At 48.0% G+C, this 26,156-nt stretch overlaps 1 protein-coding gene across 12 annotated transcripts in view; it reads left to right on the top strand.

The window, feature by feature from the left end:
* The first annotated feature begins 321 nt into the window (after positions 1 to 321).
* FARP2 (FERM, ARH/RhoGEF and pleckstrin domain protein 2) overlaps positions 322 to 26,156 on the top strand; it is a 110,094-nt gene continuing 84,259 nt past the window's right edge. For 11 of the 12 annotated variants that reach the window (XR_007149581.1, XR_007149582.1, XM_047846587.1 and 8 more), the window contains exons 1-2: positions 322 to 434; positions 16,127 to 16,358. Coding sequence is in view for 9 of the 12 variants with exons in the window: in XM_047846587.1 (XP_047702543.1) it covers positions 16,155 to 16,358 (204 nt within the window). In the remaining 3 variants the exon portion in view is untranslated. Of the gene's footprint in view, positions 435 to 16,126; positions 16,359 to 19,460; positions 19,597 to 26,156 lie in introns of those variants that run through there. The other variant, XM_047846594.1, reaches the window with a different exon arrangement.

Consider the following 26,156-nt stretch of genomic DNA (forward strand, 5'->3'; position numbering starts at 1 on the left):
GCCCAGAACCGCCCCCGACCCGGCGAGCCGCCGGGGCCCAGCCGCGGGTTCAGAGCCCCGCCCCAGGCTGAGGCCCGCCTGCCGAGCCGAGCCCGCCCCCCAGGACCGAGCACCGTCCGCCTAGGCGAATCTCCGCTGATTTGCATTCGACTCCGCCTGTCGATTTAGCTCCGCCTCCTCACCGTTCGTTCACCAATCAGAACTCTGTGCCGCACTTCCAGGCCGCGGGCCGTGGAGGCCCCGCCCCAAAGGTCCGCAGCCCAATCGACGGCGCGTCCGCGGAGGCGGGGGCGGGCCCCAGCGGGGCTCGCGGCGCGGGGCGGGGCGTGCGCCGTGGAGGCGGCTGGCTGGCAGTCTGGCGCGGCGGTCGCGAGCGGGCGGAGCTGCCGAGACCTGGAGTCCGCTACGGACGACGGCGCGGGCCGGGCCGGCGGGTGAGGACGCAGGGCCGCGAGCACAAGGGCCCGCGGGCGGGCGGGGCCGCGGTTTCGCGGGCGAGGGCAGGGAGCCGAGGCCGAGCTGGCGCTGAGGCCCGCGGCGGCCCGGCGCCTCAGAGCCGCCTCAGGACGGCGGTCCACCAGCGGAGTCAAGCCCGGGCTCGGGAGGCCTTCCAGGGCGGCGGGCCCCGCGCGAGGAGGCCCCGAGGGTGCGGAGCCTGCCCGCTGGCGGCCTGGACGCGGGAGGCCCGGGGGCGGGCCGCGGAGGTCCCGCGTGGGGGCCCGGGGGCGGGCCGGAGAGGGTTTGCGTAAAGACCCGGGGAAGGTCCCGCGTGGGGACCCAGGGACCCTGGGGAGAGCCTTGCGTGGAGGCCCTGGAGGTGGCCCAGGGAGCGTCTCGCGTGGAGGCCCGCGCAGAGCCACAGGTGGAAGCTCATGCTGGTTGTGACCACACCCTTCTTGGCCTTTAAATGGTATCCTAAAGGTGGTTAACTAGGTGTCGGGTGTTCATGCTTTTAGTCCACTAAGGTTTAGAAACGTTCCCCAAGGCCTTGGGAAGGCATCTAAAGGAAAACTGGGGCCCGGATACGGCCCAGCGTATCGCGCCAGCACTTTTTCCACTTGTGCTGGTGTCCACAGCCTCCAGGGGCCTTTGGTGTGCTGGTCAGGAATGGCTGCGGAGAACAGAAATTTACTCTTGTGCTGAAGGAAATAACGCCAGTACGTCCTATAAAGAGCCGATGGGAAGATTTAAGACCCAGGGCTAAGTCTTTAAAGGGTGGTTTTTCTTTCTTCGTTTGTTTTGTTTCCATGAGATGGGTTTGGTCGGACCCCTGTGGAAACGTTTGATAACCATCTGGTGGCATTGGGTTCGGGTGTTGGTTGTGTGTAGACGAGGTACCAGCAGACAACTCGGATTTTCTCTCTGCCAGAGAGACTGTCGAAGACACTGAGGCAGGCAGACAGGCATGGAGTAACTTTACTCGTAGCTCAAATGTAATTTTAATTTCCCGCATCTGCGGTTTGTTGAGATTCGTGCGAGCCCCTGTGCGCGAAGAGAATTTGGTGCGAAGAGTCGTGAAGTGCTCCGGGCTGGTCGTCGTACTTGGTTCTCTCAAACCCCGAGGTGGAGACGTGGCCAGGTCGCACAGCCCCATCTGGAAGTGGAGAGACCGGTTTAGGATCACACCCTGGCCGTGCGTCTTCCGAGCTTTGTTGCAGCTTCTCTCCTGCGAGTGTGCCCTGAGCCGTTTGGACTAGATGCTGCTGCATGCAGTTCCCTCAACTGGGGAGGTTTGCTGGCTCATTTACATGATGGTCATCCTTTCCTAGGTTTCCAGGGTCCTTCTGCACTAAGTCATTCCCCAGTTTATGTGATCTATTCATTTGTCTTTGCTCCTTATCGATAAAAGGGGGTGAAAACTTAGCTACCCCACATGGTTGTTGTGACACCGAAGTGTCTGTATATACATGGGCCATGTGTGAGATGTCTGGCACACAGCAGGCGCTTAAGTGACGTCAGCCATTATACTATCAGGTGGAAGAATAATCTGAGTAGAGAGTAGAGCGAGGTAGGCAGTATTTTTTTTAATTTTTTGTCAATGTTGTATTTATTATTTTGAGAGATAGGGAGCAAGTGGAGGTGGGGCAGAGAGAGAGAGGGAGACACAGAATCCAAGCAGGCTCCAGGCTCGGAGCTGTCCACGCAGAGCTCAACACGGTGCTCGGACCCATGAACCGTGAGATCGTGACCTGGGCCGAAGTCGGGCACTTATCCCACTGAGCCACCCAGGCGCCCCGAGAAGTAGGCAGTATTTAAGCAGAGTTATACTGCCTTGGGGGGAAAGATAGGAACCGATTGGCAAGGCAAAGATGGACACGTGGGTAATCCCTTCTGTCCACACACTGGCCTCTGGTCACCTTGGCACCCCCTCTGTAGTCAGACAGTAACTTACTGCTGCTTACCTGTTCCGTTTTGTTCCTGTTTTTCCTTCACCCACTTTCTCATCAGCTCACCAGCTGCCCCTTTCACTCGGTGGGTGGCCAGCCTCCTACACGCAGCAGTGGCAGTAGGCATTCAGGGAAGCCCCACTGTAAAGTTGAGTGTTGATCTGAGGGCTCTTGCGTCGTGGTCTGAAATCTGGGTGTCCACAGGGTCACTGGACTATAGTATGTTTGTCCACTCCAGGTTTTACCTTGGCAACAGGGAGTCAAAGAAGTGAGGATTACACAGAACTTAATATGGTAAAGCCCACTCTTGTGGGTTTCTGGGATTGGTTACTTTGGTGGTGATTCTATAAATCGGTTTGATCTTTTTGGGGAGCAGTTAGCGGTATGTGCTAAAGATTTTCATTTTGTGATCCCAGTTCTGAAAACCAACCCTGATACACAAATCCTGCATGTCGGGATGGTACAGTTCTCCACAGCTAGTGAGCTGTGAATCCTGGGAATTGTCTGGGAATCCTGACAAAATGCGAACCTTCTCTCCAGACAAAATGTGAACCTTTGATTTATGGAAATCGGTTCAAAAACATGCCTTCACTAAAAAGGTGGAACCATGGGTACGTAGCAATTATACTGTTGTAAAAATATGTGAAGACGTGGACCAGGATGGAAAGGGATGTTAGGGATCTATGTAGTTTTATTTTAGGGTCATGGGATTATTTCTACCCTGCCAAACTGGTGTTTTAGTTTATAGCCTTTTTAAGAAACAGAAAGGTACTGTAACGTTGTAGGATGCAGTGATGACTCTCCCAGCTGCAGAGCAGAAGGAGACCTAAGATTGCATCCAGACCTCTCGGTAGGCCCACAAGATCCCTCAGGGCCCAGCCCCTTGCGGGCATCCTCAGGACCCCACACCTACCCGCATTGTTCTTTGTCCTGACCCCTGCAGGGCCCCTGCCCTGACTTCTCCCAGGAAGCCTCTCTGAGTCAGGCAAGCACCCTCTTCCTAGGTTTACCTTGTACTTTCTGCTCCTGGTTACTGTTGTGGAGAGGTGGTACTGGCCACTTACAGAGCTTTTATTTTATTTTTTTTTAATGTAAATTAGTGAAGTGATCTACAGTCAACTGGAATATAATCATACCACAATTTATTTACTTATTTTTTTAAAGTGTATTTATTTGGGGGCGCCTGGGTGGCTCAGTCAGTTAAGCATCCGACCTCAGCTTAAGTTATGATCTCGTGGTTTGTGGGTTCGAGCCCCATGTCAGGCTCGATGCTGACAACTCGGAGCCTGGAGCCTGCTTCAGATTCTGTCTCCTTCTCTCTCTGTCCCTCCCCCGCTCGCACTTTGTCCGTCTCCTCTGTCTCTGTCTCTGTCTCTCTCTCTCTCTCTGTTTCAAAAACAAAACATTAACAAATTTTACAAAAATAAAATAAAGCGTAGTTATTCTGTGAGAGTGCGCACATGAGCAGGGGAGGGGCAGAGAGAGGGAGAGAGAGAATTCCAAGCAGGCTTCATGAGATCACGACCTGAGCCAATACCAAGAGTCAGATGCTTAACCAACTGAGCCACCCAGGCGCCCCCAGAGTTCTCTTTCGATCTTGTGGGCCTGTGCTTGGCCTGCAGGGTCACGTAAACCAAGAGGAGATAATCCACTGTGGAATCAGGGTAGGGTTGGTGCCACTTGAGGAACTGAACAACCACCAGCAAGTCACTAACCTTTCTGAGCCTGAGTTCCTCGATCTATGTGATGGGGATTGTGAGGATTAAATAAGATGATGTGGGCCTAGCAGTGGCCATCCCTTGGGACACTGTGGCGTTGGAGTGTGTTCCAGAACCTTCTTTTGGCCTGATGCAGATGCCCTCCTGCGGAGGGCTTCTCCCTCTCTTGCAGACACCAAATTCCTGTCTGCCAGCCTTGCTTTACTTTTTCTGTGGTGCCCACCACCATTTAACACACCATCTTCTCCTGCTGTAATAGGGAGGGGCTGTCTCATAAACTCCCATGTCCTTATAGGGACACCTGGGGGACTCAGTCAGTTGAGTGTCCAACTTCAACTTAGGTCATGATCTTGAGCTCTGAGAGTTTGAGCCCCACATCGGGCTCTGTGCTGATACCTAAGAGCCCGGAGCCTGCTTTGGATTCTGTCTCCTCTGTCTGTGCCCCACACCCACTCACGCTCTGTCTCTCTCTCAAAAATAAATTAACATTAAAAATAAAAAACTTAAAAAAAAACTCCCATGTTCTTACAGACTTAGATTCTCTTGATACTGAGCACGTGCTCAGTACGTTTGAATAAATCAAATTTCAAATTTCATTTGGGGCAAGGGCAGATGCCAAGTTTTATGTGGCCTGAAGCTTATACATACAATTTGGGAGAGGGAGCCTTTCTAAGAAAACGAATACAATGTTGTAAATAATTAATTGGAAAGTGAATATTTATGTAGAATAAGAAAAAGGTACAGATTCAAAAAAGCTGAGAATAACATCACTAAATGGCATATTTGTTCAAAAGTAGCATATGTGTTTTTTAATTGTCTCTTCATGTGATAGAGAATAGAAAGAACTCAATGATCCCTCTCACACAAGTGATCAAAAATATTTATCGATAGGATGCATAAAACATGGTTACACCTATGGACAGTATATGTTTGCTGTTTCTAGTACAGCTATAGGTGTGTGTCTCAGAAAAGCAGGAGTTCTGATAAATTCAATTCTGTACAATTCCATTCAAAAAGTAAAAAAATAGGGGCGCCTGGGTGGCGCAGTCGGTTAAGCGTCCGACTTCAGCCAGGTCACGATCTCGCGGTCCGTGAGTTCGAGCCCCGCGTCAGGCTCTGGGCTGATGGCTCAGAGCCTGGAGCCTGTTTCCGATTCTGTGTCTCCCTCTCTCTCTGCCCCTCCCCCGTTCATGCTCTGTCTCTCTCTGTCCCAAAAATAAATAAACGTTGAAAAAAAAAAAAAAAGTAAAAAAATAATCTGTGCTATGTTGATAGACCTACTACATTAACACTTATTTTTCTGACAAGCAAGAACGTCAGTTTTATCTACTTACAGTTTAACATGTGTGACGATAATTTTCCCACAGGTGAGCATCTGGCTCCCCTTATTTCAAACCTCGTTTCTTTCCCATAGCCCATGCACCGCCAGTGCTGGGCACCATCAGATGTGTACAGATGGCCTCGGGCCCCCAGCCCTGCACCTTTGTCTCATGTGCCCCTGGTGGGCAGGCGTAGTGGGTGACGCCAGTGTTCCCAGAAACCCTACCTGCACTGAGATGGCAGGTGGTAAGTGTACAAGAAGTAACTGCAAACATACACGTATCCCACCAAATCCAAGCTAAATGTGTCTCCAGCTCCTTGTGCCCTGAGCTGCATCCCCAAAATGCCAGCAGCCCCTACTGAGCTGCCTGACGTAAAAGGAACAAGGTTGTAGTGGAAAGCGGCAGCAGCCTAAGTTGATTGCAATCAGAATGTGCTCTGTGAATTTTACAGAAGGCTACAACCATAGGCGCACTTTGCATAGGGCCTGTCCTAGGACCTTGGAAGGGGCCAGTGCATGTGGGGGGGGCCAAACCAGAGGCAGAACAGCTTTAGAGGTATCAGGCTTTTGCAAGGGCAGTTGTGTCCCTGTGCTTGATGCCAGATAACACGATAGAGGCACGAGGGTTGAGGGTGCTCAGCGCACCTTCTAGCACCCAGTGGAAGTGTGTTTGAGAAGGAAGAAGCAACACTAGGGAATTTTACAAGTTGTTTCAATTACTAGGCTTTAGTAACTCTTGCCTCCTTCATAATGAAAGCCCTAAACGCTTTTTTTTTTTTTTTAATTTTTTTTCAACGTTTATTTATTTTTTTGGGACAGAGAGAGACAGAGCATGAACGGGGGAGGGGCAGAGAGAGAGGGAGACACAGAATCGGAAACAGGCTCCAGGCTCTGAGCCATCAGCCCAGAGCCTGACGCGGGGCTCGAACTCACGGACCGCGAGATCGTGACCTGGCTGAAGTCGGACGCTTAACCGACTGCGCCACCCAGGCGCCCCCCTAAATGCTTTTGATAGTAGTTGATAAGATGCATGTTGGGGGAACAAGTCTCAGTACCTGAACAAGAAATCGATTCCAGGGAGTGCTTAAAGATATTTTTATTTCAGGGGCACCTGGGTGGCCCAGTCAGTGAAGCATCCATCCGACTCCTGATTTCAGCTCAGGTCATGATCTCATGATTCATAGGATCAAGCCCCACATCTGGCTCTGCACTGACAGTGCAGAGCCTGCTTGGGATTCTCTCTCTCTCCCCTCTCTCTCTCTCTCTGCCCCCCCTCCCAAAAATAAATAAACTTTATTATTTTTTTTAATTTTACTGAACTGTTTTAGAAGAACAAGTACACTTCCTAGACTAGAGATAATAGCTATTGCATCTTTCTCTTGGAAGGTGAGCAGTGACATACCATAGGTACCCCTACCACTTAAGACTCCTAAAGCAGGTAGTACTTGTGCAGTAATCTGCAGAAAAGCCATCTCATTTAAAAGTAATGTATACATATCACTGGAGGCAATTTGAAAATTTAGAACGTTGGAAAAAGAAATAAAAATCAACCTTATTTCTCTCCCAAAGATAACCACCATAACCATTTTTAAAATGCATGGATATCAAGTCTGGCTCCTGGACAATGGACTAAGCATGCTCCACCCTGGCTCTCCCACTGCCTGTGGCTATAAAGCCTGGACAGCTGCAGGGAACTGGTGTTTGAGGACTCTGACAAGTCAATGGTGACAGGAGGATTGGGAACAAAGGCCAGAATTTGAAGAACTACTGCACCAGTAAAGAGTTTCCTATTTTTCCTCCAGTATTCCGCAGCCTGGTCTCAGAGTATCTGAAACCCAGAGGTGGGCACCAGATGCAAACAGAAAGTGCTGTAGGAGAGAATGGGAGAAAGCTGCTGGTTTCCTCCCCTCTCCCCTGTCCGCCAGTCAGGCTGTGGTTCTGGAACCTGCAGACACCTAAAACTCTGAGGGAGTCCAGAAACCCCCATTGCTGTTTTCTCCCAGGCAAGGGTGCAGGCACAGGAAGTGCACAGCGGAGCCAGTAACTAAAGCCCCAGGTTTCTGGCTGAAGGACTGAGAAGGGGAGCTCCAGGCAGCTGGAAAGTATACCAGGGAGACTTGGGAGAGGGAAGAGTTCAAGAAAGTGACCCCTGAAATTGCTTTGAACTTATGGCCTCAACGCTGAGCTGGGCACGTATGAGTCTGACCCCGAAGAACTTGCCAGAGGCTTTGGGAACTCAACTAAGAGGTAAGCCACGGCCTGGGAACCAAGCTGGCCTCTGGATGATGGTACACAAGGAGGATGGAGCCTCTGAACATGGAACTGACGCTGAGACCACAGCCTGCGGCCTGATCCCAAGCAGACCTGTGTCTACTAAAGCAGAAATACCCCAAGTGCACACAGTATTAAAAATGGCCACAATCCGGGGCTCCAAAAGTCCACAATCCTATCCAAAATTACATAGCATACACAGAATCGGGAAAATATCCCCTCAGAAGACACAAGACAGGCACAAACCAAGGTGATACGAATGTTGCAGGTCTCCGACAGAGACTTTGGCAGAATTTTGGCTCCCGTGACCTTCACCTCCTGATGTTACTTCTAGGAATATGCGATGGTACAGCAGCTCAGTGCCAGCAAGGACAGGGGTCTCAGTTCTCTACCCAGACAGCTGAGCGGGCCTGGAAATGCATTCTTCCGTCTCAGACCCCACACCAGCTGTCCCCTTGTGCAGACCTTGTGAGACCTTCAGCAGAGTGCTCTGCGGGTGTACATTGTACCCAGACTTCAGATCCACAGAGACTGACACAATAAAAGGCTCTTATTTAAGCTGCTCAACTGTTAAAGGCTGCGATAAAAAGCTGAAACGCACTTGAAAACAACTGTTACTAAAATGTCCTGAGAAGCAAGGGTATTCTTGAAACAAATGGAAAGGTAGAAAGTGAACTTAAAAAAAAAGATGTAAAGGAAAAACAAGTAGGAATTTTAGAACTGAAAATACAATAACTGACGTAAAATGGAGTTACAGAGTTAACAAATGACAGTGAACGTATGATGCATGGATGTGCAATATTTTAAACGCTTATTTATTTATTTTGAGAGAGAGGGGAAATCCCAAGCAGGCTCCGTGCTCAGTGCAGAGTCCAAGGCAGGGCTCGAATCCACAAACCATGAGATCACAACCTGAGCCAATCAAGAGTTGGATACTCAACTGACTGAGCCACCCAAGCGCCCCTAGATGTACAATTTTTAAAGTCAAATTGTTTTGTCCTTTAAACTTGAAGAATTTGCATTATATTGTGTTGGACTGGGAGTCAGGACACTGGGCCTTAGTCCTGTCTACGCAGGTTGGATCTGTGGCCTTCAGCAAGCGGCTCCATTCTCAGGCTGCTGTTTCCTATGGAAAATAAGGGGCTGGGCCAGCATTTCATGGTGTACACACACTCGCCCTCTCACCTGTGAACTGTTCCAGCGGTTTTCTGGATCCTTAATGTACGCTGAAAATTGTCGCCAGATCTGTTGTTTGTTCTTTCATTTGTTCTTTTTTTTTAACTCGTAGAAAATTCCAAACATCCACAAAAGTGCATATATCAAAAACAGCTCCAATGATTAACATATGGGCAATAATTTGGGGTTTTTTGGGGGGGGAGGGACTATTATCTTCTTGACCCCCACCTCAGTGGATTATTTTAATGTAAATCCTAGGTATTATTCCACTATCCAAAAATAGTTATGTATCTCTAAGAGATAGGGTGTCTTCCACCTTCGTATATACACAATACCATTAAAACATCTAGGAAATTAGTGGTACTTGTTAAATCACCTAATTTGAAGGAAGTGCTCAGATTTCCCTGATTGTTCCACAAATACTTGATTCAGGATTCAAAGAAGGTCCATGGGGAGCATTTGACAGATAATATCTTTTAACAGTGTCTATCACCTTCCTCCCACCCCGTTGCTTGCTTGCTTGCCTGCCTGCTTGCTTGCTTGCTTGCTTGGTTTTTTTCTTTGCCATTTATTGAAGAAATGAGATTGTTTTTCTTGTAGAATATGCCACATTGTGGTTTTACTCGTAGTCTTTAATCTTTAGGATGTTATTTCACTAGTGATGGGTAATGAGGTTACTGAGTTTGAAAGTCACTTGAAGTAATTCCTTTTGTAGTTTAGCTGCTGTCTGAATGTACAGTGAGGATCATTTATTTCATTTTTGAGTTTGGGGGCTTTTCTAAAACACTGATTTCATTTTGCTTTCTAAGTATGTAAAACATTCGGGAGGTTCCCAAGTCAACCCATGGAAACCTTGTGCACTGGAAGAAGAGGTTTCCAGTGCTGTATTCCCGGTGCATTCCATCCCATGGGCAGCCACTGTCAGTACGTTTGGGTTTGTCCTTCCATTGTTGTTTGAAGACAAGCAAATGCACATGTTTCTATTCCAACTCTCTTGTTCATGCTAGAGAACCATAAAGACCTTGCTTTTGTCCGTGAAGACTTTGGTGTTAAATTGGGCAGCTTCATACCAAAGGAAAAAAGGGTGGAGAATCAACCTTTTGATTGGAGGAGGTGGGTGTGTTTGTGCCACCAGTACACGTGCCCATGCATGCGGATGCCCTGCCTGCCCTCCATCTGGCCAGCTGTTTCTTGTCAGCTCTTTGAGGCGTTGCCTTACGGCGCATGTTCTGACATTTTTCTCTCTGATTCCTTATACCGATTGAATTGTTTAGTTGCTTGTTCTAAAAAAAATACTAGTCATACTTATTAGGGAATAAATGGGCCTACCTCTTGCTGTGCTGTAGTGAAGAGGTGATATAGTCCAGGGCCCAGGAGCCAGGTGAGGACTCCATCTGAACATTGTCAGCAACGAGCGTTCTTGCCAGCGCTGTCGTATACGCTCTAGGTGTGTTAGAAAGATGTCGTCGAAGTGAGTGCCATGTTCTGCTTCCTTAATTGGTCAGTATACACTTAGGTTTTATGATCCTCCTGAAAGAGGCAACCAAGGAGGGTGGAAGAGGCAACCAAGGAGATCTTTTGCGTAACAGAATTTTTAAGCAATTCCCTTTATTGTGGACCATGACCAGTGGGTGCTTTTGTCTGGGGAGCCATGTGCTCATTTTCCAGTAGACAGCAAGGCGGCTTAGTGGCCAGGTCCAGGCCGGGCTTAGGTCCTGGCCCAGTCATTTCTGAGTTATGTGTTCTGTGGCAGACTTTTTTTTTTTTTTTAATAGGCTTTATGTTTTAGAGCAGTGTTGAGTTCACATCAAAGTCAAGTTGCGTACAGAGATATCCAAATGCCCTGTCCCTCTTATGCCTTTCCCACCATCAGCCCCCGCCCCCCCCCCCCACACACACACAGAGTAGCACATCTGCTACAACCCGCATTGACATGTCATCACCCAAAGCTTGGATAGACTTTTTGTTTATTTTGAGGAAGAGAGGGCACAAGTGGGGGAGGGGCACAGAAAGAGACAGAGAATCCTAAGCAGGCTCCACGCTGTCAACACAGAGCCGGATGCAGGGCTCAATCTCACAAACTATGAGATCTGATCAGTTGGACACTTAACTGACTAAGCCACTCAGGCGCCCAAATGGACAGACTTTTGAGCTGAATTTTTCCAACTTTGAGATAGAAATATATCACAAGGTGGTTTTTAAAGTTTTTCTCAGAATTCTCTCTCTCTCTTTCTCCCCCATCTCCCACTCGCTTGTTGTCTCTCTGTCTCTCTCAAAATGAAAATTAAAAAAATTTTAGGGGTGCCTGGGTGACTCAGTTAGTTAAGCAGCCGACTTCAGCTCAGGTCATGATCTCACAATTTGTGAGTTTGAGCCCCACGTCGGGCTCTGTGCTGACAACTCAGAGCCTGGAGCCTGCTTTGGATTCTGTTTCCATCTCTCTCTGCCCCTCCCCTACTCATGCGCGCGCGTTCTCTCTCTCTCTCTCTCTCTCTCTCTCTCTCTCTCTCTCTCTCTCAAAAATAAATTAAAAAAACATTAAAAAAATTTTTTATTAAATGAAAATATGTAGGTAGGAACGGAGTTTTCTAGTAGGTAGTGCTAAACGTCAGTAGTGGAAATTGTGTCCAGCTACCAGAAATATTTTTAGGAATGAAATCTGCAGAGCATTTCATTCATGGAGGAGGATGACAAAATCTGGAGCCCGTGTAGGGCCTTGGTTCTTCACACCACTGCTTCCCTCTGGATTTCTGGGAGGCTCTCTGGAAGCAGGAGAAGTGAGCAGGGGCTAACATCTAACATTTAGGGCTCCCAGGACCGAAGAACAGCTCACGTGGCCTTGCTGTGTTTCTCATCTGTCTTGCATACTCTTGCCCTTTAAATGTTTATTTAGAAGCACACAAGGCAAAACAAAGTAATTTCTGTTAGGTCGTAATTGATGTAAAACAGATTCATTCAGCACATACGTTTTTCCTTTCGTTTTCTCCCGCGGTCAGCTGGAGGAGGCAGTGGGCGGGGCATGTGACTGCTGAAAGAGTGGCCTCGCGTTTCTGCAGGGGTCCGGTTACGCCGTTCGTTCTGGGGCAGATGGGTAGTCTCTGAGGGCAGCATCGGGGTTCTGTACCCGTTTTCTGTTAAGTTCCTCATTTTCTAAGATTTCTTAAACTTTGAAGCCAAGTAAATATTAAACGTGTAATTTATGCCACATACCGTTATGTGATAGCAACTGTATTTTTCTTTAGAACATAAGCAGTAGGGTACTTCGGGGCCATTTCCTCAATGACCTTCCACAACAAGAGTGTCTGATGACCCCGAGTCTTAGCTTAAGCTACATTGAGGTCTTTGGACTAGATGAAAATAACTGGGATGTCCATTTGCTGCTCAAAAGGCATGCAGACCTGCACAGATCTCTTGTGGACCAAGAAGTGGTCTTTTGTTCTTAGAAAAGATGAAATAATGTTAAAAGTAATGCTGTTTTTAATTTATTTATTATATAAATAAAGATCTAGAAAAACCACATAAATCGAGTACATGGCTTAATGATTATAAAGTGAACATGGTCTAACCAAGTGACGTAACCATGCTGACCATGCCAGAGGGCCCTTCTGAAACCTTATCCTGGAGACAGAAGCCCTCCCACCAAGATGGACCACTGCGAGTTTTCTAGTACGAATCTCCTTGCACACTCTTCTTACAGCGTGCCCACCCTGATGTGCCCCTCAGCACACTGGGGGTGAGTCTTGCCTGTTTTGTTTTAGAAGTATGTGTCTAGACAGGACTCTCTTATTATAATGAGTAGAAGATAATCTGAAGAAATTTTTTCCATCTAAAATTATTAAGAAAAAAATCTATATCAGGAAACCCTGGGTGGCTTAATCAGTTAAGCGTCCGACTTCAGCTCAGGTCATAATCTCACAGCTCGTGAGTTTGAGCCCCACATTGGGCTCTGTGCTGACAGCTCAGAGCCTGGAAGCCTGCTTCAGATTCTGTGTCCCTCTGTTGCTCTGCCCTTCTCCTGTTCCTGCTCTGTCTCTCTCTCTCTCTCCCCACCTCTCTCTCTCTCAAGAATAAACATTTAAAAAATTTAAAAAAGAAAAAGTCTACATGAGAATATATAATGGAATAAATAGGTGACTTGTTAAAATATGTTTTGGTTGTACAGAAATTTTCAGAACAGTAGCTTAAAAAGGGAAGGATCACTTTGGTGCCCAGGATTAAACGGCCCATAGTTTCTCAGAAGGACCTGCTCTCAGTGCCTCAGGGTCAGTAAATGCTGTGAACTAACCAAGAACTTGTTCTCCTCTGTGTGCACATTAGAGACGCCTTACAGGTGGTGTCTTCTTTGTTCACATCCCATCAATTTTGCATTAACTACTCACATCGGTGAAATTGAAAAAGCTCATCCTTCTGGTTCTCAGAATCTCATCCCACATTTAATATTAGTGGCATGAATATTAGTGATTTTCCAGTGTTTTCTGTTTGTGACCATAGTCTGTCTTTCGCTGCTCAGGCCTGTATGGTGCATTGCCTGACGAGGCAGTTCATGTTCCTTGATGACACTGCTGTGAATTAAATAAATACTTAGCAAACATTCACAGTAAGAATTTAGTTCCTGCTGTCAGGGTGCATACAACCCGGAGAGGGGATTCGAATATGGTGGGTAACTGCTAACCTGAACCAGACCTGTGCCTGTCCACGAGAGGCAGCCCGTCCTTGTGCAAGAGTGGGGGCGGGAGGTGTATTTGGCAAAGTGACACCACCTTGTCACTTTGCTCATACCGTTCTTGGTTCACTGTCCCGGGAGGTTTTAGCTTTCTTGTGCTTTGCCTGCTTGTTGGACAGATCACACGTGTGTGGAAGTTCTTGCCCACGTGGGCTGGAGACCTTGTCTTTGCTGGGGAGGGTTTAAGTGTGTGGTAGAGGTGGCTCAGCGGGTGACTGAGAAGTTTTTAAACTTAATTCAAGAGACAAAACATTCATGAAATGGTTCTTCTTGATAACAAAGTAAGCATGGAACGGATGAAAGGGCCAGGGGAGCCAACAGTTAGGTTGGCACATGAGGGAATGGACCGGAAATTTAGATTAATTCTCTAAGAAATTTACCACACATTAGTAGAATGCTTGTCAGAGGTAAGGGAGTGAGGTAGTTTTCCCAGCAGCTCCACTCTTTCTTTTTTTAATTTACTTTTTTATTTTTTTAAATTCACATCCTAATTAGTTAGCATCTAGTGCAACAATGATTTCACGAGTAGATTCCTTAGTGCCCCTTCCCCATTGAGCCCATCCCCCCTCCCACAACCCCTCCAGTAACCCTGTTTGTTCTCCGTATTTAAGAGTCTCTTCTGTTTTGTCCCTCTCCGTTTTTATATTATTCTTGCTTCCCTTCCCTTATGTTCATCTGTTCTGTGTCTTAAAGTCCTCATATGAGTGAAGCCATATGATTTTTGTCTTTCTCTGACTGACTAATTTCACTTAGCATAATACCCTCTAGTTCCATCCACGTAGTTGCAAATGGCAAGATTTCATTCTTTTTGATTACAGAGTAGAACTTCATTGTATATATATACCACATCTTCTTTATCCATTCATCCATCGATGGACATTTGGGCTCTTTCCATACTTTGGCTCTTGTCAGTAGTGCTGCTATAAACATGGGGGTGCCTGTGTCCCTTCGAAACAGCACACCTGTATCCTGTGGATAAATGCCTAGTAGTGCAATTGCTGGGTCATAGGGTAGTTCTATTTTTAGTTTTTTGAGGAACCTCCATTCTGTTTTCCAGAGTGTCTGTACCAGCTTGCATTCCCATCTGCTCTTTCTTAAGCGTCTCGAATTTGTTTTTTGTCATACTATGCTTCACTGATCAAGATTTTTCTTTAAGTTGACTTTCAAACATAAATACACATATTTAAGAAGTAAATTTGTCATAAATAGAGAGTAGCTAGATTAATACAAAGGAAAGCAAGCTGGTATTATTAGATTCTAGCTGATACTCAGCCTCTTCTTTCTTTGTAAAAACAATGACGTGATTGGGGCGCCTGGGTGGCGCAGTCGGTTAAGCGTCCGACTTCAGCCAGGTCACGATCTCACGGTCCGTGAGTTCAAGCCCCGCGTCAGGCTCTGGGCTGATGGCTCAGAGCCTGGAGCCTGTTTCCGATTCTGTGTCTCCCTCTCTCTCTGCCCCTACCCCGTTCATGCTCTCTCTCTCTCTGTCCCAAAAATAAATAAACATTGAAAAAAAAAATTAAAAAAAAAAAAATGACGTGATTAACCCTATTCAGCTTTCTAGCTTGAAGCTAGAGAAGTTTCCATGGCATGCCATGGAGGACTGGAAAGGGCGGAGGGCATCGCTTGTGTGCTGGTGTCTGCTTAGCGGGCAGCGGGTGCAAGAACATCGTGAGAACAGGTAAGTGGTGCTGGGAACGGCCTGGCCTGGGGCCAGTGCCCCTCACATCAGGCACACAGCCCTCATGTTACTCTGATGGCCTCCATCCAGCCTGGTAAGACACCACTTACAAAACTGGGAAGCCTGAACCCGGCCCAGACCAACCTGGGCTGTCCTCACCTGGCTGTCCTCACCCAGCACAGGGAGTGGCCTACTGAATGGTGCCCGTCGTGCACTGCACTTGCTGTGTGGCAGCTGCTCCTCTTTGCTGAAATGTACCATCTGGCATTTAACAGTGTACCATCAGCACAGCAACTCTCTGGGCTGCTGGAGCCCAGAGGATGTACCGGGGGACTCCAGGCGGCCAGACGAAGGCACAGGCCACTGTTGGATGAGGTCTTGTGAGTTACATGAGAGGATGCATTGCCTGGCTTGCAGAAGCACCAGGAAATAGTGTCTTTGTGAACAGTACTTGTTATTTTGTGATCCACCGATCCATGTATGAGTAGAAGGTAATCTTGTTTAACTCTTTGCTTTAATGTAACTTAAGACACCTAGAAGTTGCAAAATTAGAGCAGAGAATTCCTGGGCACCTGATTTTTTTAAATATCTAAATAACTTTGGGGGCGCCTGAGTGGCTCAGTCGGTTGAGCATCCGACTTCGGCTCAGGTCATGATCTCACGGTTCATGAGTTCCAGCCCCACGTCAGGTTCTGGGCTGACAGCTCAGAGCCTGGAGCCCACTTCAGATTCTGTGTCTCCCTCCGTCTGCCCCTCCGCTGCTTGCACTCTGTCTCTCACATTGTCTCAAAAATAAACAAACATTAAATGACTTTCAATGACTCTTTGGGGTTTTTTGTTTTGTTTTAGAGTGCTCTTCATTCTTAGCTGATGAAGAATGGGGGAGATAGAAGGAACATACAGAGTCTTGCACACTCCAGGGACACGCTTGGGCGCCCAGACCCCAGGGGGAGTGAGCACCCTCGAACCTGGGCAGAACCTCTTGGCAACCGCAGCACGGGCATCAGCCAGAACACAGGAGAAGCACCTTCACCTCCGAGTGAAGCTGCTGGACAACAGCATGGAAATATTTGACATTGAGGTAAGTAGTGATATTTGGAGGCATATTTCCTTATACTTTCTAAAAGTCAAGTATGATGAACCACATTCCATTTTGCTGATCAGACTTGGCCTATTTATCAAGCTGACCAAGGGTGGTGTTGGTAACACTAAGATCCTTGGAAACAGTGATTCTGAGTTTCTCCTTTTATTTGAAAAGTGATATTCTCCTGTCTTTCCTTTGAAATTCTGATACAACATGGCCCTTCTGTTCTTCAGAGAGGCTGGCTGACTGCTGTGGAGCACGGACTGGACCCATCCAGATCTGCCCACTGTGTGTCAGCTCCTCTCTGAAACATGGCGGTGATTGTAGTCCCCTCTTCTCAGGGGCTGTGGCAAGGACGCGTGGAAAGAGCCTGGCACACAGGTGGTGGTGCACAGTAACATTCAATTTGTTTTTCTGTATCAACAGATACAGAAAACATAATAACGTTTTTATTTTGAAAATTTCCTAACAATAGATTGCACTGATAATGTTGGCAAAAACAAGTGAATATAGCAAAAATGTGTAAATGTATCATATAAGTGTATGTGTGTATATATGTATCTAATCAATACTTTTTAGACCCACATAATACTTTAGAAAACACTGATTTTCTAAATGGTGTTAGAATGAGTGTGCTTTTTAAAATTATTTATTTTATATGTAATGCACAAAGATAGTCTCTCTTCTCTAATTTTTTCATAATGGTTTAAAGTAATATCTTTAGAAGTTTTTTCTGCTCTTAATGTCACAAAAGGAAGGACAAGAGAATGAATTTAAACTTTAGCAGGAGGCTTATTTGTGCTTAGAGATTTCTGTCAAGAAGTCAGGATGCTACACAGAAACTAAGATTACTGAGCTGGGGGCCAGGCTGTGATGACCCTAGAGGAAACTTCTTGGGGGCTCTGGTGGTGCCTAATTCAGAACGCATTGCATGGGAAGGGGAGGAGGGAGTGAGGGAGGGGGTCAGTGGTGGGGAGCTGGAGGTCAGGGCTGTACCCCAGTCCTCTTGCCTGGGGTCCCAGGCACACCAGCCTCTCTTGCCTCTCCTGCTTGAGTGTTTGATGGTAAGCGTCTAGTGCATAGATTCATAGTATCTGAATTCAGAGGACCCCGAACACTCCTTTTAAGGTCTTACCTGAGGAGGAAATTGAGTAGCATTTCATCAGGGCAGTAGTAATTGAAACTGGTAGGACCTGTCTGTCCAGCTTCCCAGGTCACTCCCGTGTTGCCAGAGGCAGCCTTTGCTGGGAAGGTAGTCCGAAACAGGCTACCTTTGAATGCTGGAGAGCTAGAGGCTGGCTGTGGGCTCTCTTTGGCAGCATTTCCCAGCCCCGCATGGTGCTCTTTGATGAGTCACCTGCAGGAAATGGGTTAAAGGTGTGCAGGGCTAGCTGGACTCCCAGATCTTTTCCAGCCAGTGCTCTCGAGAGTTCCACCGTTTAGCCGTCTTCTGATAGACACACCCACTATGGTCTAGGCTTATAACGCTCTCAGAATGTTCAAAAGAAAGAACGGAGGGGAGGGGAGGGGAGGAGAGGAGAGAAAAGAACACAAAGAACTGAGCTATTCAGAGCTTACTTTCAGAGCATCTTTTTTTATCCTGCCTAATAGTCTTTATCAACTAAAACTAGGCCCAAAAAAGAAGAAAGCACATATTTATTGTGGAGTCATAAATAACACATAGCCCTTCTCTGATATACACGCCATTGCTAAGTGTCTGGATTGCTTTATTCGTCAGCATTCAGAAGTGGCATTTTGTAAAGGTTTCACCATATTTAGAACTTGTCAGAGTTGAGTAGGTTGAGATTATTGTGTTGGGGAGGAAGAATTTTCTCTGCCCTTCCAGATCTGTTTGGTTAGACCAAGAATCAGATTGACATGAGACAGATCAACCGGCAAACATCCAACTTAATAGCATATGTATAGGGAATCCACAGAGATGGAAATTCCTAACACAGGCAGCACGATGCTTATATGAGCTCAGGAGGGGGGTTGGGCCTGGGACAGGAAGGGGAGAGGAGATGTCTGGGAATAGGGGTTGACTGTCGTGCAGATAAGTGTCTCAGGTGAAGAGTCTTTGTTAATAGTTCTCTTCCTGGTGCAGACAGTTAGTTGGGGGGGGCGGGGGGAGCGGGCGGTGAAGAGCTTTTCCTGAATCTGCTGGGTTTTTATTGCTTTTAACTCAAAATAGTGTTCATGCCACAGTGGCCCATCTTGGGGAGGCCTGCCCTTGGCCCCTATAGTTGCTTCTGTTCATCAGATGGAATCATCATCTTCACTTCCCTGCAGGTTGATATTTTGGTAAGCCTGTCGGAGTCACCAGAAATTGCAGAATCACATTGCTGCCACATACCCCGAGTTGGATGGAGTACTTTTTGAATGATGTTACCCACTAACGCATGCCTTTTAGGAGGAGTTAGAATTCAGTATATTTTTTTGCATCATTTGTATTCAGCTTCCAGGTACCCTGTCCTCTACAGCCCTGTCAGTGGATTTTGTTAAGTAACAGACCACTCTAAAACCTTGTAACCTCAAACAGTAAATATCAAATGTTTCCTGCATGTTTGAGCGTTGGCTTGGGAGGGTCTTCTGGTCTGGGCCGGCCTGGAGGGCCTACCATGTCTGGCACCCCAGCTAGAACCTCTTCCCACCCTCCAGGGAGCTAGCTTCAACTTATTTGCACCGTGATGGAAATGTTCTCAAGAGTGGAAGCTGCCAGGTCCCTGGATGCTTGGGGTTCATGTGCTGTAACGCCTACCAAGTTTAACTGATCAAAGCAAGCCACCAGGCAAGCCCAGATTCAAGCAGGGAAGAGTGGGGAGCAGTAGAGCTACCTCGTAGCGGGAGTGCCAAGGAATTTGTGACCATTTTATTTGGTATACCACAACGGCTGTTGCCAGTGGATCAGGAATGCATCTCTGGAAAGATGACTGTCTCTGTGAAGTTCTAGTATCTCCCATCAGTGGGCTGGTCTCGTTTGCCGGGCGACATGCTTTGTGGGGCCTGCCCCAGAGCAAGCCACGTGGCCTTGCTTCCCCCATACCCCTCTGTGAGATTCTGGTCCAAGAACACAGGCTTGTCCTGATCCATTCTCCCCAGTGTCTCCCATGAGCCATGGCTCCAAAGATGTAAAAGATCCAGAGACGGAGGCTGGTCGCCCCTGGGGCCCCATCACTGATCCACCACTGTTGTTCCTTGACCGCTGGTGACCAAACTGACGTGAGTTCCCTCCTTGGTGAGTCACACATAGAAACTCCACCAGGTGAGTTAGCACACGAAGAAAACTTTATTTGCAGCAGAGAAGGAGATCACGGGAAATAACTTCCAAAGCCGTGACCCTCGAGCAAGGGTGGCTGGGTTCCTTTCATTTAGGGTTAGGATGGAATATTCAGAAAGGGGAGCCTCGTCATCCCGTGGAGAGGCGGGCACGCGGTCACACACGGGCCTTAAGGAAACCTTCCGCGTACACACACGCTGTGTGTTGTAGAAATGAGGCTTGGGCTCTTCCTTGGATGGAGGATGGAACGTGGTAATTAGGTGAGGGTAACTGTCGGCGGCTCCGTGGGTCACTCCGTGGTCCGTCTGCGCAGGCGTGAGTCGGGGGTTGAGCTCACACTGGTCTGGGTGGTCTGGGCGGTCTGGACCCCCAGAGCTCTTCGCCCAGACTGTCGTTACTGCTTGGGGGAAGTTTGAGTTTCCTCCACGGGATGCTTTACCTGTCGGGTCTTGTGCCTGAATGAGGAGATGAGGGGGAAGGAAGGGCTTCGGGAAGAATGGGGGATGAAGGTCGGGGGGACAAGCGGGTGGCAGTAGAGCTCAGGTCTCAGGGTCCTGCAGGTGACACTCGTTCCGCCACCCTCTGCCCTTTATATCTGAGCTAGGAGACACAGGTTGTTGTCTGGGATGGCGCACACTCGTGGTATGGGCAGCAGGCCCACAGTGCACAGATACCCCCGGCTGGGTCTTTGTTGGCAGCACAGAAGGAAGGTCTTAGTGAAGCCACCCCCTGCCCCAGAGCTTGTCTGAGGTCTCTCTCCTCCTGGAAGGCAAGTCCCAGAGACAAGGTTTTGTCTGAGGCTCTGCCGAGTTATTGGTGTGGCACCGTGCTGGCTCGGTAAATACGTGTTGAATGAAGGCAATCAAAACATAGATTGGGTTAACATCCTTTCTTCAAGAGTGTCCTGAATTCTCCCCTAGAGCAGTTTTCTGACCCCAGATTCGAGCGCGTGTGTGTTTGGGGGTGGGGGGGGAGGGACACGGCCACTGGCTCCTGCACACAGGGAGTTTGAATCACTGGCATTGTGTAGAATCCCTAGTTGACGTTGAAGGGACCTTTTTAATTTAGGGAAAATTTTGACTTTTAGTTATTTTTGAAATGCTTCTATGTTGTTCAGTGAAAATACAGAGTAGCTCAGCCCGAAGACCTCCCTGTTGGGGTTCACGTCTCTTCCCGAGCAGTGTGTGCTGTTTCGTGTCTGTCTTAGTAAGTAAGATGGCATTGGCCATCCTCGTTACAGTTTCTTTTTTTTTTTTTTTTCAACGTTTTTTATTTATTTTTGGGACAGAGAGAGACAGAGCATGAACGGGGGAGGGGCAGAGAGAGAGGGAGACACAGAATCGGAAACAGGCTCCAGGCTCTGAGCCATCAGCCCAGAGCCCGACGCGGGGCTCGAACTCACGGACCGCGAGATCATGACCTGGCTGAAGTCGGACGCTTAACCGACTGCGCCACCCAGGCGCCCCTCGTTACAGTTTCTTAAGAAAGGCGAGCTCTGCAGGCCCCCAGTTGTATCTCTTTCTCCGCTCTCCCTGGGTGTGCGGACGCACTGCGTGTCACGTTGCTGTGTTGACCGCCGCGGTGACAGCCCATGTTTCCAGCACTCCAACTGCCGAGGAGGAGCTGGGGGGCTCGCTGGGTGTGGGGAAACTTTGTTCCGGCCCCTTCTAGGGCTGGATCACGTGAGCTTGTCCAGTGCTTGTTGCCCGCGAGTCCAGAGGGCTTACAGCCAGAAGCCAGGGTCTGCTCTCGTCCAGACAGGTTTTAGTGGCGTCGATGGTAAAGTCTTCAACAGCCTCGTTGAAGTAAAGTTCACGTCCCACACAAGTCACCCATTTGAAGTGTGCGCTTCCACGAGGCTTAGTGTGTTCCCAGACGGGCAGCTGCAGCGGTCAATTTGAAAACATCTTCGCCGCCTCAGGAAGAAACCTCACAGCTTTTAGCTGCCACTTCGCTGCCCTCGTCTCCTCTCGCTTCAGCTGTAAGCGGACAGTAGTCTGCGTCCCTCCTCCATAGACCGCACTGTTCTGGACATTTCCTGTGAGTGGGACTACGTGTGTTCTTTTGTGACTGGCTTCTTTTCCTGAGCATCACGTTTCAGAGGTTTGTACATGTGTAGAATGTGTCAGCACTGCTTGCTTTTCTGTGCCCGAATAATGCTGTGTATGGATAGACCACATTTTGTTTATCACTCGGCAGCTGACGGACACTCCACCTTTAGCTGTTAGGAATCGTACTGCTGTGAATATTCATGTGCAGGGTTTTGTGTGGACGTGTGTGTTTCTCTTGAGTGTGTACCCAGGAGTGGAATTGCTGGGTCACATGGTAACTATTAGAGGAACTGCCACACCATTTTCCAGAGTGGCTGGCTGGGTCTGGGGCTCACCCACCAGCAGTGTGTGGGCCTCCAGTCTGTCCGTGTCCTCCCCTGCACCTGTATTACCTGGTCTCCGAGTTCTAGTCATCCTGGGGGGTGTTAGGTGGTAGCTCATTATGGTTTGAGGTGAAATTCTAGAAGTTTATTTTGAATGGTTATTTTTAATGGTTAAAGAAGGGAAAGTTTTGAGCCAAAAACATGAGAACTGTACCAGTAGACAGTTATCTCCAGAGTGGTTCCTTGGGTAGGTTTTGGGTACTTATGAAGTTAACCCTCTTGCAGAGCCCTGGTACACATATGGAATGAACATTTTTTCTGTTTGTTTTTAAAGTTTATTTATTTTGAGAGAGAGAGAGAGAGAGAGAGAGAGAGAGAGAGAGAGAGAGAGAGAGAATATGAATATCCCAAGCAGGCTCCAAGCTATTAGTGCAGAGCCCGGCATGGGGGCTTGATCCCAGGGACTGTGAACCACGAAATCATGACCCGAGCCAAAATCAAGAGTCAGACGTTCAACCGACTGAGCCACCCAGGTGCCCCCAGAATGAACGTTTCTACATTGCAAGGTTGTGAGGACCACCAAGAAAGCACAGCTGAGGGCTGGCCACAGTGTCCCTGAGATGAAGCTGGCGAAGAGTGGACGCTGACTTGGAAGATCTGTAAAACATTTTAAAGTTCCCTTTAGAGTTGTCTTGTAAATTTAAAGAACTAAGGACTGATACACTGTATTTTTAAATCAGTTATTTCTCTCACTTAATTCATTTATAAGTAACCACTACTTTGATTACCCTTGTCCATATAAATCGTTCGCTGCCCGCAACGTATACTTACCAGGACTTTGTAAGATAGGAGGTGAGATAACACTTTGTGGCTCTTTCTTCTGATGACTAATGAAGATAAGATACTTTCTGTACAGAAGGCACTTATCTAGTGGTTCCGGGAAAGGAGAGCAGCCTGCACAACGGAGTCTGGGGAGCCATCTGTCTAGGCTTCCGTCATGTCTCATTTTAAGTGACATTTGACATCTATTGATGGGGGTTTTAGCTATGCGAAGGTCAGTCAGTGGCCGGTTTTTTGATCTAGTAAAGTCTTGATTTATTTTCAGTGAGTTAAATGAATTTTGTGGTTTTGAAAATAGAAATCTGGCCTCAGCTCTAGAAGGTCTTTTTTTTTTTTTTTTCTGAGCCATAAAAGAAACCATCTGGAAGCCATGTGTCAGCTTGTCTTGTCCTGTGTGCAAAGTCACAGAGTAGAAATGCTTTCAGCTCCACACCACGTTAAGCGTGGAAAGTATCTGAGTGTTGGTGCGCTAGAGGGAGAGGCCTTCTGCTAGACTTCAGGGCAAGATTTCTAAAACAGATATTCTTCTAACTGATAATTCACCACCAGGTTTAGGAACTGATGTGAATTTTAGCTTTTCTGTTATCTGGAAGCTAATAGTGTGGAAAAGGTGATATTTAGTGATTAAAAGAACAATCTGGGGTGTAGTTTGGGTGTGTGAGACCTCACCCACAGAAGTGAATGTTCCGTGCCTTTGCTGGCAACTGGGGAGCAAGTTCTAATGAATATGAGGTTTCTTGATTATTGTTAATCTGTTTGCTCACATTCCCCTTTTCTTTATCATACTCAGAATTTTTGGAGGAGGCTTACTTTTTTTAAAAATTGGAAAAGCTTTAGTTTAAATATGTGACAAGTTGGAGGACAGTGTCTCAGTCCTGAAGTTCCGTGCTAGTTGCTATTCCAGTAAAAAGTTAATGTTTTCCTCTGGCCAGGAAGAAATAGTCAAAATTCCAGAAAGTATCGTAGCCAGATGTTTGTCATTGCTCCCACATGAACATCCTAAATATGGCAAATAAACCTCCTTAGAACTTATTCTGGTCTGATCTCAGAAGAAAAAGTCAGTAATTCAGCATCTGAATTTGGAGATAATATAGGCTTTATACAAAAGCTCTTATGTATTTCGAGTATATACAGCTATTATAGGACTCTGTCCTAGCCTCAGAACCCTGTTATTTTGTCTGAGAAAGCTGATCTGTTTCTTTGACCATGATGCCCAGGAATGTGGCCAGGTGGTACAGGGCAGAGATGTGGATGTTTTTATCCTCAGTGACTGAGACGTGTCATCAAAGCTGCTGGTGCCGGCTCCCCCCGCCAACCCTAATGCGCGTGTATGCACACAGCTCGAGGTCAGCATACACAGTCTGTTGGATGTGATGTCGACGGAGGAGAAGCTAGACCAGCAAATGGAAAAGAAAAGGGAACTGTTGTCCTCCTGATCTTTGTACCGGTGAGAGTCCCATCACCACGGTTACGTAACAGAGAGTGACCGAGATCTCTCAGTGTCTTGACAGAGGGTCACCTGGACGTGGAATGCCACTTCTTGGGCACCTCAGTTCTGGCAGTTGGCAGTTTTATATCCTATCTGCAGCAGCCCCAGCAGGATCTGGGAATGAGACGGAATGAGCCCCCAGGTGACACAGGTAGCAGCTAACCTCTCCAGCTGGGAGCCTGCTCTCGTGACCACCCCCGTGCTGTCTCCAGAAACCTTGTGCTCTCTCTCTTTTTTTTTTTAATTTTTTAAACGTTTTTATTCATTTTTTGAGACACAGAAACGGTGCAAGCAGTGGAGGGGCAGAGAGAGAGAGAGAGGGAGGGAGACAGCAAGACAGAATCCGAAGCAGAATCTCGAACTCACGAACCATGAGATCATGCCCTGAGCAGAAGTCAGACGCTTAAACTGACTGAGCCACCAAGGAGCGCCACCCTGCCCCGTGCTCTCGTCTTACCCCAGTGATACTCTCATTTCTCATCCCGAATGGTTCTGCTTTGGCTTGTTCCTAGAAGGCTGAGGAGCTGAACATATACCTAATTTACTGACTTGGCCTTTGACCCATGGCTCCCTTCAGTTCTTTTCACCTCGTCCCCAAAATTTCAGATGCCTGCATTCTTGGCCCACCTCCCCACAAGCAGGTGACCCACTTGAGGGTGATGCTTGCCTGATGAGCTCTTCTTTGGGGCCCCCTTGCGCAGCATTCTTGGTCCCCCTTTCCTCGGCCAGCTTCTTTCTCTCTGTCCCTAAAGAATCACCACACAGGGGCACCTGGGGCCTCAGTCAGTGGAGTGTCGGACTTCAGCTCAAGTCGTGATCTCAGTTTGTAAGTTCAAGCCCCACGTCGGGCTCTGTCCTGACAGCTACGAGCCTGGAGCTGCTTCAGATTCTGCGTCTCCCTCTCCGTCTGCCCCTCCCCTGCTCCTGTTCTCTCTCTCTCTCAAAAATAAATAAACGTTAAAAAAAAATTTTTTTTTAATGAATTGGTTAGTCCCTGCAAGGGGCAGCCTTTAAAAAAGAAAAAAAATCACCACACAGGGCAAGTGAGAACCAAGTTTTAAATCTCAACCCTAGGCCTCTTGACGGCGTATAGAAGTGCCTTGTTCCAGGTCTGGGGACAGCTTTGATCAGGTGACCCATCCGGAACTGTGGGATGACATGGTCCATGTCTCCTCCCACTGGGGCCATGTGGGTTGCAGTTGAGGGCAGTTCCCAGAGGCCAGAAAGGCCCAAAGTCCTCCAGTGCAGGCCTTCCCTCGGCTGCCCTGCTAGTCCCTGTTGCCCTGGGCTCAGCACAGTGTTTTCTGGATGCACTAGAATTCAGTCTTGTTCTGTTGGGAACACTGAGGTTGTATATGTTGTCGTGGGGACGCGTGTGGGTTTCTCGAGGGTGTGTTCCTAGCATAGACTTTGTGGTTGTGAGATGTGCCCATTCTGGCCCTGCCCAGGTCATGCAGGACGGCTCTGCCAGCCGGTTCTCCTGTCATACGTTCCCTTCCTGGCATATGTGCCCCCGGCCCCCGCTCCTGGCATACGTGCTCCCCGGACTGTGTGCCTCTCTCCCCTCCTGTCGAGCTGTCCCCTCCTCCTCTGTGGAGGACTCTTGCCCTCTCTTACCCTCCAGTTCCATCCTCCTGCCACCGGCTTGACAGGAGGGACTTGTCCCTCCTTCCTGCTGCTACAGCCTCCAGGGGCCTCGGGACCGAACCGCAGACTTGGCTTACAGGGTATTGTTGGCAGGGGTCTCAGGTGATTCTGGGCAGGACCAGGGCCTGTGGCTTTAAGAAGAGTTGGTGTGTTCTGGAACGTGTACCC

The sequence above is a fragment of the Prionailurus viverrinus genome, unplaced genomic scaffold, assembly GCF_022837055.1.
Source record: "Prionailurus viverrinus isolate Anna unplaced genomic scaffold, UM_Priviv_1.0 scaffold_39, whole genome shotgun sequence".
NCBI classification, from domain to species: domain Eukaryota; kingdom Metazoa; phylum Chordata; class Mammalia; order Carnivora; family Felidae; genus Prionailurus; species Prionailurus viverrinus.